This window comes from Erpetoichthys calabaricus, chromosome 18 (assembly GCF_900747795.2).
Source record: "Erpetoichthys calabaricus chromosome 18, fErpCal1.3, whole genome shotgun sequence".
NCBI classification, from domain to species: Eukaryota; Metazoa; Chordata; class Cladistia; order Polypteriformes; family Polypteridae; genus Erpetoichthys; species Erpetoichthys calabaricus.
In genome coordinates this window covers 73,954,102-73,968,000 of record NC_041411.2, presented here as the reverse complement: position 1 = coordinate 73,968,000, position 13,899 = coordinate 73,954,102, and the positions used below count along the sequence as shown (strand labels likewise).

The following is a 13,899-nucleotide window of genomic DNA, read 5'->3' as shown; positions in this document are numbered from 1 at the left end:
ACTTTAAAAAACTGCTAAAGAAACCCATGTCTTTCTCAGAGCTTCATTTTAGTGTAACCCTGATATTCTCTATATGCATTTAATTATCATTTTTTTTCGTGGCTCCGAAATCCGTACTAATCCCTACTTTCTATGCCGTTCTCTTTACGGTTTTCTGTGGTTTTAATCTGCGCTCCCACCACCTGATCAGGGCACCGTGCAGTCGCTTCATTGATGGATTGAAGGCCAGATGTCCACATGATCATCATCATCAAATTCTTCCACATGACGCCTGAAAACCCTGAGGACTGATTGAGATCATTGATGTGGGGGCTGGGTGGTCTCGTGGCCTTAGAACCCCTGCAGATTTTGTTTTATTTTTTCTCCAGTTGTCTGGAGTTTTCTTTTTGTTTTGTTCAGTCCTCCCTGGCCACCAGACCTTACATTATTTTTTGTTAATTAGTATTGCCTAATTTTAATTTTTTCTTTTATTCTTTCTTCATCCTGTAAAGAAGCACTTTGAGCTACATCATTTATATGAAAACTTGCTATAGAAATAAATGTTGTTGTTATTGTACGGGATTATTTAGTCGTTACACTTGAGCTAAGGAAGACAGACGTTTTGAGGTATGGTAGTAATATGTGGAATGGCAACTTGTTACCAGAAGCAAGTAAGAATTTCCCTGTACTCGGTACATGTGACCCCAAGAAGCTATGTTTAGTGATTTCTGGTAAAAGACACGTGTGCTCTTGACTACAATTTCTATTTTCTGATTCTTTACATTTATGATACAATTAGTTCCATTTCTTTTGGTCTTCCAATTGGAGCACAGGCAGGTCAAGTGACATGTGAGAAAAACATTATTAACTGTAATGATTATAATTAATTACCTCATACATACCAAGGACTGTATTTTGTATTAATCATGCTGCAGAGAGCCATATGATTTATTATTTCTATATGAATTTGTTCTTCATTTAGGTAGAAAAAGAATTACGCTTGTGCACAGAATTATATGATTAACTTACATTCTTTTATGTGAAAATGCTGACTTCTTGATACTAACAGAACACCCTGTGGTATTATAAATTAATGTGATTGTTTCTTTACTCTTGTTTAAAAATATAAGAAAACATGTCACTTATGAATTAATAAACAAGGATTATTAATCTAACCAAACAATTACAGTATAATGTAATGAAGATATTAAAACTAGAAGAATGTAATCTCTTTATAACTAATGTAATGAACTATAAGAAACTGCTTAAATTGGTCTTGTGTGTGTATACTGAGAAGGGCATATTCCTTAGGAATGCGAGTGCCTGGTGGCTCTTTGTTTTGGGACACTCCTGTATGTCATAAATCAGGATGTAACCGTAATTTACAGCAATCTATGTATGGCCTCATACTGAACTGCTATGTTTTTTTTTTTCTTCTCTCTTTGGCTAATGAACAAGCTAGGTGATAAAAGAGAGAATATTTTTTTCTTTGAGAGGAGTCTGTCTGAACCCAAATCAGTTGACTGAGCTGGGGGGCTTGGGAGGTAGTCTCTCAGTGTTTTTAACTCACCAAGAATAAAGAAATTGCTTTTTATTTTTCAGTTGGTTTAGTCTCCCGTTGTTGGTTTCAATTTCAGCGTCCACACATGCTCAGGGTCACACAGTGTCAGGATTTGAACCCACAACCTAAGGGGTTGAAGTCCAAAGTCTTAACCACTACTCCATACTGCCTGCCTGATTCTGAAAGACAGGGACTCTTGGTTTTGATACGGTCTTAGTTTTTAACAGGTGTTGAATTAACACTTTGCGTGTAAGTGTAGATACTGGAGTATTACTTCCATACAGACACTTTCTAGTGTTAATTCAACACTACAGTTGTTTTTTTAAGGTTTACCACCCCCTAGTGGCCTCTACATTCACACAGTGGCATACACAGGTACCCCATGCTGTCAGTGTCGCTCTCTCTGGTAGTGGGACCTAGCACTACTCCACACTAATCCAAATGGTATGCTTACTCCCAGCACCGTCTTGGCAGTCAGACATCTTGTCACACCATCTTTTAACTTTGCTGAGTACGTGACGTTCACGGAGATTCAGCACAAAGCCTTCTAGTACGCCAGGAGCAGCAATTAAAGGCTTGGCATTTGGACCTTCAAAATGGACACTGAAGTGAGAGGTCATGGATGGGGGTGTTATTTTGTTGTCAACTGGCTACAGTTTAACAATAATGTTAAAGGACTGATGACGTTAGGTTCCATTTATGTTAATCAGTTTGCAACTGCTTTGTCTCACTATTCATGAATGCACTGTGTGATTAGTAATTTGTAAAATGGTAATTGGGCGGCACGGTGGCGCAGTGGGTAGCGCTGCTGCCTCGCAGTTGGGAGACCTGGGGACCCGGGTTCGCTTCCCGGGCCCTCCCTGCGTGGAGTGTGCATGTTCTCCCCGTGTCTGCGTGGGTTTCCTCCCACAGTCCAAAGACATGCAGGTTAGGTGGACTGGCGATTCTAAATTGGCCCTAGTGTGTGCTTGGTGTGTGGGTGTGTTTGTGTCCTGCGGTGGGTTGGCACCCTGCCCAGGATTGGTTCCTGCCTTGTGCCCTGTGTTGGCTGGGATTGGCTCCAGCAGACCCCCCGTGACCCTGTGTTCGGATTCAGTGGGTTGGAAAATGGATGGATGGATGGAAAATGGTAATTGCACTTGATCTGTGAACCTGTTACAGTGCTCTGAGTTTCTGAAGTACGCTATACAAAAATTAATTGCTGTTGCGTCTCTACCTGGTGACGGCTTACAGGCCCTGCAATGTCTGTTATGTTCAAAACGCATTTCTTCTTTTCCCCATGTGTCGCTAAGGCCAGTATCACACTACAGATTTTCAGTCATAGCCTTCATTTTTCATAATTTTAGCGAATAGTAGACTGTCACAGCATGGCCACCAGCTTTGCAGTACAACATCTCCAGTGACTCAATCATAACATTCTGCAATAAGCCTTGACCAAAATCATTTTTTCACAAGTTGTACATTGGACCCCTGTGTTGTTTTTGAGAGTTGATAGCCAATGAGTGCTCAGCCAGAGATACAGTGCAGACAACGCGTCAGGCAAGGAAAGAAGAAAAGTGGAGGGACTTATCTGTCCAGTGCCTCCTGTTTGTCCTTTTCCTTTTTCCCTGTGGTGTCCCTTGTCATGAAGGGAGGGTGGAGTGGAAGGACAAGAATGGACTGGCATCCTGAATAGAGTAATGAAGGGACTAGGAGAGTTAGCCTTTTCAGAGGATATACCCCCGCCCAGACACACTAGATGGCAGCCTTCTCATGTCGCTGCTCCCAATTTCCAGTCCATGGAGCATGCTGGGAATTATAGTCCCATGGAACAACTCTGCTGTGTGCTATGGATGGCGCCGGGGGAGCTAAAGGGATGAACTATCTCTGCTTAGCAAAAAGCAAGTACTTCCAGGATCAGGTTTAAAAAGAGCCACTCTGCCTTGCCTAAGGAGCTTGGACTGGTGGGGGGCAGTGGGCAATACTTGTGCAGAGTTGGGAGGAAGAGGAAAAAGAGGAAGGGTTCACTGTCCCTCTGTGCTGTGTGGAACAATTCTAGAGAACCTGGAAAAGGCACTTGGAAGAAATAAAATCATTGTATTTGAACACATGACTGTGTTCATATCAGTTGTGTCCAGTATTTGGGACCCTGCGACGTCCCCTGTCTTCCACACTGGGAAACATTTGTACAGGTGGCATGTTAGTTGGCTATCAAACACATGGAGCTTGTGATACTTTAGAAATCTAAAACTGTGGTGAGAAGTCATTAAGGAGTTTTATGATCAAGCACTCTCTGCAATTCTTAGTCATATAATCTGACATCCTGAAGGCAACGAGATCCAAGAACTGAAGTTGCCAAGTGTGGCAAGCTCTCCAAATGAAAGTGGTGTAGTGTGACAGCCATCTCATGGCCTTACTTGGATTTCCTGGCTCTATTCTCTGTTCCCGGAATGGAAGGTTGCAGGACGTTGTTTTAAGTTTGGTGTGAATGTCACAATTTCATTTTTTTATGGATCATTCTGATTGGAACACAGCTGTTCACACAGTATATCAGAGGACCTGACTGACTCAACGGCAAAGTCTATGAAGAAACACCAATCGCTCTCCTAATGACATCAATTTCTCAGAGCCACTTAATGAAATTTGGGATTATAGGGGCCAGTGCCTCAACACCACTGGGACAAGGCATGAATCTGGCCTGGATGAGGCTTGGTCCTGGCATGCACACACCCTGACACTGGACTGATTTTCTGTTAAATGAAGATGCACGTCTTTGGGGAATGCTGGAGTTCCCACTGGAAAACACACATAGACATGGAGAACGTGTGCAAATTCCACACAGGCCACTGCATCTCAAAACGGTCCACCTTACACGTTGTGACGGATGGCCTGGCTGGGACGCCTCTGCACCATATTCACCAGGGGGACAAGGCTGGGAAACCCAGAATCTCCCCCTGGACGCTAGATGGCATCCTCCCTGGGTTGCAGCGGTGCCTCGGACTCTCCCAGGGCTTCATGGGGGTTGGAGTTCTGTGCAGCCCTGTTGGGTTCCGCAGGCGCCACCAGGGGTTGCTGCAGCTGGAGCTGCTGGCCCCTTTTGGGCATTGGTTTCGCCACACCCGGAAGTGCAGCAGGGTGTCGGCAATCAAGCACCTGGAGCACTTCCAGATGCCCAATAAAAGGGAGCCAGCGACCACCACTCAGCGGCCAGAGTCGGGTGGAAGGAGGACAAAGCTTGTTGAGGAGGAGTGGTGGTGGAAGAGAGAAGAAGAGTGCTTGGTGTTACTTTTGGACTGTGCTTGGGACTGTGTTGTGGCTGGAGGGATTACGGAGTTAGGGTTTATTTATTTAAAAGTTTATTTATTTTTATATGTGCCTCCGTCTCTGTCTGTGTCGGGTCAGGCGCCCATATAGCACCTTTATCTTGCAACGTGTAAACAGAGTCGAAAAATTCAGGATAAAAGAACCTGCTAAACATATACATGTAAATATTAAACCATCAAGGAAATCAGAAACGTTTCTCTGTTTCTCTCTCTGGTTTAGGCAGTAAAACAAGTGACAGTGGAGAAGCTGTCTTATGACTCAAGTGGTAATAAACTGGAGGCTGATGGAAAAATGAAATCCGAGTTTCTCCTGGCACTGACGAATTCCAGTCCTAAAGTGAGAGGACATGGACTGGTAAATGGAAGTGAAGGAACAGTCAGCTCCCCACAGACTGCACTACCAGAACAACTCTGGCCGGTTGGCTCCCCTACTTACTAGTTGTCGATGAAGGTTATTCCAAAGTACTCCTTCTCTTTCAAGTTGAAGTGAGACGACACCAAGTCGAGCAGCTCTCGAGACAGCAGCTTGGGCTGTGGAAGAGAAGATAGGGAAGTTAGAAAGTCACAGGGCATCATCAACTGCCTGCCTTTTGAAATACATTTTGGTCTGCCACTCTGTCACGGATGGCCTGAACACTCTCAGTGGCACAACTAAGTTTAGAAAACGATCAGATCTTAATGGGCAGCAACACCCTGCTGAGGTACTCTGCAGCTGAATCCAAAGCCACTAAACGATTGCCACCATTTGGGTCCCAGGATTCAAAAGCAGATACATCTTTACACATCAAAGATCAAAAAAAAAAAACAAAACACACACACACACATACAAAAGCCCACCTGAACTAAGAGCTCCAGCTTCCGCCCGTCCAGCAGATGAACCTGGCATAATCTTCCTTCCGTCATCTGGAACACATTCAATTATGCCAACGTTAGTTAACAAGGCGATAAATCCAATCTCGGCCTGGTGAAAACATTAGGAGAGTTGGTGACATTCATGGTCTTCATACATCGAGAAGATGAGAGGCAGGAAAAGTGAACAAAACTGAACAGCTGTTCAAGCAGGCAAGGGGCTTTAGAGCAGATGGCAGAATTTTTTTATGCAGCTGTCTTATGTTGTATATGACATTTAAGGTCTCTTAATTAAAATAATTACACTATGACAGGTAATATTCCAGCAGATACAGATGGCACAGCATTCACAAGCCAGGGATTATGGGTGGTCAGATCCTGTCCTGGCAGCATGAGGTTACAAGGCCAAGTATTGGTTGGGAAGCCTGCCCATCAAACGGTAGCTTTATGTACACAGCCCTTCTCACTTATGTGGGGCCAATCAACCTGCAGCATGTGGAAGAGGGGTCCACGCAGGCATGCACATGGACAGTGACCAGGCCAGAATTCTAACACGTAACCATTGTGCCACCATGCTACATGAAACATGAAATATACCATCAGTAAAATAAATACATTAAATAATAATCACAGTTGGAGCCATACAGTGGCTCACGGCTCCAAGGACACGGGTTCAATTCCTGGCCTGGTCAGCCTCTGTGTAGATTTTGCACATTCTGTATGTGTCAGCATGGCTTTCTGCAGAGACTCGGAATCCCTCATGCATATTAGTTGAACCTTAAATCAGGTGAATTTGTTTGTATGTCTACTATTAAAAAGGATAGGTTCCTGCATATTGTCCAGTGCTGGAGTTTATAAGGTCAAGCTCCCTTATTGTCACAGGTACAATGTACAGTGAAATTCTTACTTGCGTAATGCTCCTTGCAGACACAATAAGCAATATAAAACATCAGGAAGAAAAAAACTTGAACTTAAAGCTAATATTAATAATAACAATAATAGTAAATAACACTAAGCATAACACTACATACAAAAGAACCATAGACTAGCGTTTCTCAACCTTTTAAGTATTTGCAACCCGAATTTTCATTTTCATTTGAAACGGGTTGTGCATGCGAGACGCCCCTCAAATGTTGTATGGATAAAAGAATTCTGCATGGAGAAGTGAGAAAAGCTTTCTTCCATTCGATGTCAGAGACGGCTAGCCGGTTCTAGGAAATGGGGCTATTACAGCCCCATTCAGCTATTACAGCCAAGAGGGGACTTCACTTTTTCCAAAGACAGAAATGACATACTGTATCTGTTAGGTTTTTCATTGAATAAATTATTGCAAAGTCAATTTTTCTTTTTTTTATTACATCACCTATTAAAAAAGATATTGTTTAAACATTAAAAAAAAGTATGTTAAAAAGTGATAAAACGTTTAATGGGGTGTACTTACTTTTTCACATGACTGTATGCAATGATTATAATCAGTACGCACTATGATCATGGTTGTGATTATCATTATTGTTATAGTACAATAAAGTGAATTATTTAGTATCCTATTCCAGAATCTGGAAGCAGGTCTTTTTGAGATTGAAAACTGCTTATTGGATTCAATTCCAGATTTGCACTGCAGTTGTTGATTTGACATCCATCCAGTCACTCCTTCCATTACCAAAACCCCTTAACTCAGTTCAAGGTCACAAATGTCTTTCGTAGCACCATTTACATTTCTACATAACAGACTGCCAACATCACACAAGCTGCACGCCACCATGCTTTATGGCGGTCTATTAGTATTTCATCCATCATTTTCATCTGGTAGTCAGATCGATTATCAGCAGTGAGCTGACCGCGGGACACACATTCTGCGACTGCCCTCCAAGGCCTGATTTTAATCTGCTCTTAAATGTAGGCTCTGAAGAGGGATACCTTGTTAAAGGAACGTGGACATCAATATGCATCATAACAAAATTAGACAGGTGCATAAATGTGGGCACCCCAACAGAGATATGACATCAATACTTAGTTGAGCCTCCTTTTGCAAATCTAACAGCCTCTAGACGCTGTCCTCCTATAGCCTTTGATGAGTGTATAGATTCTGGATGGAGGTATTGTTGACCATTCTTCCATACAAAATCTCTCCAGTTCAGTCCAATTGGATGGCTGCCGAGCATGGACAGCCTGCTTCAAATCATCCCATAGATTTTCGATGATATTCAAGTCAGGGGACTGTGACGGCCATTCCAGAACATTGTACTTCTCCCTCTGCATGAATGCCTTTGTAGATTTCAAACTGTGTTTTGGTTCATTGTCTTGTTGGAATATCCAACCCCTGCGTAACTTCAACTTTGTGACTGATGCTTGAACATTATCCTGAAGAATTTGTTGATATTGGGTTGAATTCATCCGACCCTCGACTTTAACAAGGGCCCCTGTCCCTGAACTAGCCACACAGCCACACAGCATGATGGAACCTCCACCAAATTTGTCGGTAGGTAGCAGGTGTTTTTCTTGGAATGCGGTGTTCTTCTTCCGCCATGCAAAGCTCTTTTTGTTCTGACCAAATAACTCAATTTTTGTCTCATCAGTCCAAAGCCCTTTGTTCCAAAATGAATCTGGCTTGTCGAAATGAGCATTGGCATACAACAAGAGACTCTGTGGCGTGAGTGCAGAAAGGGCTTCTTTCTCATCACCCTGCCATACAGATGTTCTTTGTGCAAATTGCGCTGAATTGTAGAATGATGTACAGATACACCATCTGCAGCAAGATGTTCTTGCAGGTCTTTGGAGGTGATCTGTGGGTTGTCTGTCACCATTCTCACAATCCTGCTCATTTGCCACTCCTGGATTTTTCTTGGCCTGCCAGACCTGCTGGGTTTAACAGCAACTGTGCCTGTGGCCTTCCATTTCCTGATTCCATTCCTTACAGTTGAAACTGACAGTTTAGACCTCTGAGATGGCTTTTTGTAGCCTTCCCCTAAACCAGGAGACTGAACAATCTTTGTTTTCAGATCTTTGGAGAGTTGCTTTGAGGATCCCATGCTGTCACTCTTCAGAGGAGCGTCAAAGGGAAGGAAGCACAACTTGTAATTGACCATCTTAAATACCTTTATATCTCATGATGGACACACCTGTCTATGAAGTTCAAGGCTTAACGAGCTCATCCAACCAATTTGGTGTTGTAAGTAATCAGCACTGAGCAGTGACAGGCATTCAAATCAGCAACATTACAAGGGGACCCATATTTATGCACAGCCAGTTTTTCACATTTGATTTAATTTCATACAACTAAATACTGCTTCACTAAAAATCTTTGCTCGGAAAACACAGCAGTACTCAGATGTTCCTAGGAAATGAAAGACATACCACTGTTATCTGTTTTGTTGAAAGGAGAGTCAATTATTATGCAGGCTGAGAGGGGTTCCCAAACTTTTTCATATGACTGTATAAATGTCAAAAGATTAGCATCAGCAATCATTGAGCCATCCCTGTGTTTCACTTACGATGTTCAAGAGTGGCACTTGAGTCTCCAGAGGCTGGAAAGGATCCTTAAGCATAACTGGGAGACTGTAATCTCAAAAATCCAGTTGTGAGGCTCATTGTGTCTGCCATCAATGGAGCCAATGAGGAGTGAGTCAACCAGGCAGCTGTCCCACCCCCTAACACAAAACACTGTATGGGTTTAAATTAAAGACGTCAAGCTCCACCAGGAATGCATCCTAATGCCCTTTACTGCTCCATCTGGCCTTGATGCTCCCACTGCCCACCATCCCCTCCACCCTCACCTTCCATCTAAGTGATACAACATCACAATGACTGCCTGTGGTGTGATGATCCCCTAGTGCCCCCCCGCCAACACACACCCCAGGCCCCCTTCTCCCTCCATTTAGGAAGGCCATACCTGGTAGATGTCTCCAATCGTCCGCCCAGGCCTCCCTCGTTCTGCATGCCATCTCCTCAGAGCTGCGATCACCATGCCACGCACAAATCGGGTCCCAGCCTGGAGCCAGTCTCCCCCACCACACCATAGACCCGAAGCCATTGCCTCTCTCCTGCCGTCAGAGCAGTGGGCTGGAGGGTCAGCTCAAAGATCGAGCCCCATGTCGAGTGCGTCCGACGACTAAAATTAGTCTGAAGGAGCGACTGCAGCCTGCCAGCGGATCTGGGACCAATTTGCCAGTTTCCTGCCTCCTCCTCCTCCTCCAGCACACAGTGGAAAGTATGCTGAAACCGTTGCTCCAGGCGGCTGGCCATCATTAAGACTCACCCCTCTGGCAAGCGCTGCAAGTGTCGTCCGCAGAGTTGGCCTGCCGTTCATTACCAAGCCGTTCTCGACCAGACAGCACATTTCTGCTTGGCTGAGGGCCTGCTTCTGCCACTTGCATCTCCTTCATCGCAGACTCATAAATGACACACAGGAAGTGGGGGTCTCAATGGCTAGGGCTTGTCTATGTGTTTACCAGGAGATATGCATCTCCTTTAGCGGCGCAAACTGAATTGCCTGCACTGCTCTTCACAAATCTTACTGTCACAAAGGTAATTAGGACTTAGCTAAGGCGTCAAAGCCCCCAATCCAAAGCTCTACCGTATAAACTCAAACAAAATCAGTTCAACAGAGGTGACCATCAGAAGGACCTGTAAAGAGGCTGAATAAGGCACACTCCATATCGTGTAGTGGGATGACCACCTTAACCAGCTACTTGCTAGATTGTGTAGTGAAATGACACTAAGTTTATATTTACAAATATTTGCTTGCCAGATGATTTTATCCAAAGCAACTTATAACAGAAGGTAAGCATAACACTAACATAACATAACACTAGGTGGCAGCAGATACCACCTAAGCCAGTGGTTCTCAACCTTTTTGGCCTTGGGACCCAGTTTTATCTATTTTTGTTTTCTGGTGGCCCTTTATTAACAATAATTTAAAAAGAAACATTTTACCCTGAAGGGTAAACATTAACAAACAAGAGTAAACACATATCCAACATTTAAATGCAGTGTATAGGGTGGTCCAGATCTAATCATGCAACTGTTTGACTGACAATCGTCTCCCCGCCATTTTCAAAGTCAAGTCAAAGCGAACTTTATTGTCATCTCAACCATATACAAGTATACAGATAGACGAAATTGCGAAGCTCAGGGTCCACAGTGTAACAACATGACGTGCAAATAATAAATTAAAAATAGAATTAAAATTTAGATTTAAAAATTAAAAACACAAACAAGACAAGACATTGTGCAAAGACAGGACAAAGAAGTAGCAGCAATATTGATGTGTAAGATATGTAATATAATAAATAAATAATAGTTAAATTATCAGTGTATGATAATAGTTGTTTAAGACGTGTAAACAATGACAGGTCAGAAAGTTTCACAGCAGATGGATATCATCCATCCATCCATCCATTCTCCAACCCGCTGAATCTGAACACAGGGTCACGGGGGTCTGCTGGAGCCAATCCCAGCCAACACAGGGCACAAGGCAGGAACCAATCCTGGGCAGGGTGCCAACCCACCGCAGGACACACACAAACACACCCACACACCAAGCATACACTAGGGCCAATTTAGAATCGCCAATCCACCTAACCTGCATGTCTTTGGACTGTGGGAGGAAACCGGAGCGTCCGGAGGAAACCCACGCAGACACGGGGAGAACATGCAAACTCCACGCAGGGAGGACCCGGGAAGCGAACCCAGGTCCCCAGATCTCTCAACTGCGAGGCAGCAGCGCTACCCACTGCGCCACCGTGCCGCAGATGGATATCAAGAGTGTCAAAATCCTTAAAGGTCAGTATGAGATTTTCAGTTCTTGTCTACCTGCACACTCGTCTTCACAGGACAGTGGCTCACATGTATAAAAGTTATGTTTTTAGAGGTGGTTGAGGCCGTGTGGAAGGTCCCAGGGGGCAGCCTGGTGTTAAGGAGTCTGACAGCTTGGGGGTAAAAACTCTCCTGCAGCCTGGCAGATCTGGCTCTGATGCTGCAGTATCTTCTCTTGGATGGCAGAAGTGTGAAAAGTCCATGTGAGGGGTGTGAGGGGTCCTGCTCAATGCTGCAGGCCTTGCAGACACTGCGTTTGTAAAACATGTCCTGTAGTGAAGGGAGAGGCACCCCAATAATGTTCTCTGCTGTCTTCACTATCCTTTGCAGGCACTTGCGGTCGGATACGTTGCAGTTGCCATACCAGGCCGTGATGCAGCTGGTCAGAACACTTTCAATGGTGCCTCTGTAGAACATGGCGAGGATGGAAGGGAGAAGACTTGCTCGCTTCAGCCTCCTCAGGAAGTGTGGTCTCTGCTGGGCTTTCTTGATGAGTGATGAGGTGTTATATGTCCACGTAAGTTCCTCAGTTATGTGCACACCGAGGAACCTGGTACTCCAAACAGTCTCCATTGCTGAGTGGGATGTGGGCAGGACGTGATTTTCTGAAGTCCACGGTTATCTCTTTTGTTGGCAGGGCAGGTGCTGCCATATATCGGCAACAAAAAGAATTTTAAGTGAAATCTCTATGTGCAGGGCAGGTGTTGTGAATTCTCTATGTAATAAACTTAATAAGTTATAGCGTTATGAAAATTGCATAATTAGATCTGGACCACCCTATACACGCAGTACTCATCCAAAAATGACTCGACACACAAGTGTTTTAATTCTGAATCAAATATTGCTGCCATTTGTCGTTTTAATGGATAGACTGTGCTTCCCTGACTTTAACAAGTTTTGTCAAAACTAGGGTTAAGTAAAGAGAGTCAGTCATCATCCAACCCGCTATATCACGGGTGTCGAACTCCAAGCCTGGAGGGGCCGCAGTGGCTGCAGGTTTTCACTCTAACCCTTTTCCTAATCAGTGGTCAGTTTTCACTGCTAATTAACTCCTTTTCCCTTACTTTTAATTGCCCTGTTTTTAAGGATTCCGTCCTCTAAATTGATTCGTTTCTTCATTAAATGGCAGCCAAACAGAAATGAGAGGTGAAACGAGCCAACAGATGACCAGCTAAACTGGAACATCAAACTCCAACCAGTTTCTTAATGAGAAGCCAGTTCTTGCTGTTAATTAAACCCGCTACTTAATTCCATAGCTTGCTGCTGCTCTCATTCTGCTACAGCAGACATTTCCCAAAGTGTTGATTTTCTGTTTCTGATTATTGACCTGAGAAATCAACCTTACCGAGACCCTCACCTTTCTTTATGTTCAGATAATGTGGTTAGCTGGTCACCTGTTCTCATTTTGTGTCTCATTATCGTTTGGCTGCTAATTAAAGAAATAGAAAGAACTAAGGGGTCTGAGTTGAGTTAATTAAATCTAAGGCAACAGAAGTTAATTAGCAGGAAAAACAGGTCACTAATTAAGAAGGTGGTTAGAATGAAAACCTGCAGTCATTGCGGCCCTCCAGGACTGGAGTTCGACACCCCTGCGTTATATCCTAACACAAGGTCACGGGGGTCTGCTGGAGCCAATCCCAGCCAGCACAGGGCACAAGGCAGGAACAAATCCCAGTCAGGGTGGCAGCCCATCTCAGGGCACACACACACACCAGGGACAATTTAGGATCACCAATGTGCCTAACCAGCATGTCTTTGGACTATGGGAGGAAACCCACGCAGACACGGGGAGAACATGCAAACTCCATGCAGGGAGGACCCGGGAAGCGAACCCAGGCCTCCTTACTGCGAGGCAGCCAGCACTACCATTGGCGCCACTGTGCCGCCCTAGTAAAGAGAGTGCAGAAAGGAATAGGTTTTAAGATTGCCGTGCGTCTCGAATTTCGGTGCCCACATCTATTGCACAAGGCGAGACGGGCTGTTCTGAAGTTTTGTGAGCTTTCTTATTTCTGTCACTTCGATGCTCAGAGTGCCTGCTGGTTTGTTGTACAAACATGCCAGAATGTTTTCTGCGAAGCCTGAAGATTTTCACTTTAGAAAGTCGACTGATTTAATGGCTGTAAGTAGTATGTTTTATTTCCAAATTGCTTTATAGCTGAAGGCTTCATGCTTTCGGTTGCTAGTACCTCACCGATGATAATAAGGCCGATGCTCACTGTGCTTCATCGTAAAAGTTAATCTATAACCAAATAAATCTGGATTATATGTTCTTTTAAAATTCCTGGTTAGTTCAGGGAGGTTGATATGGAATTGGAAGAGTCTGGAGTAGATGATACTGTAGGGCAGGCATGTCGAACTCCAGGCCTGGTGGGCCGCAGTGGCTGCAGGTTTTCA

General features: G+C 44.2%; 1 protein-coding gene across 3 annotated transcripts in view; it reads right to left on the bottom strand.

Moving 5' to 3' along the window:
* LOC114668990 (FERM domain-containing protein 4B-like) overlaps positions 1 to 13,899 on the bottom strand; it is a 154,774-nt gene that overhangs the window by 82,744 nt on the left and 58,131 nt on the right. Inside the window, exons 1-3 of one of the 3 annotated variants that reach the window (XM_028825055.2) lie at positions 9,581 to 9,785; positions 5,680 to 5,745; positions 5,279 to 5,373 (exon numbers count right to left, since the gene is read on the bottom strand). In XM_028825055.2, the coding sequence (XP_028680888.1) occupies positions 5,279 to 5,373; positions 5,680 to 5,745; positions 9,581 to 9,721 (302 nt within the window). In that variant the 5' untranslated portion in view covers positions 9,722 to 9,785. Of the gene's footprint in view, positions 1 to 5,278; positions 5,374 to 5,679; positions 5,746 to 9,580; positions 9,786 to 13,899 lie in introns of those variants that run through there. The other 2 variants (XM_028825054.2, XM_028825056.2) reach the window with 2 other exon arrangements.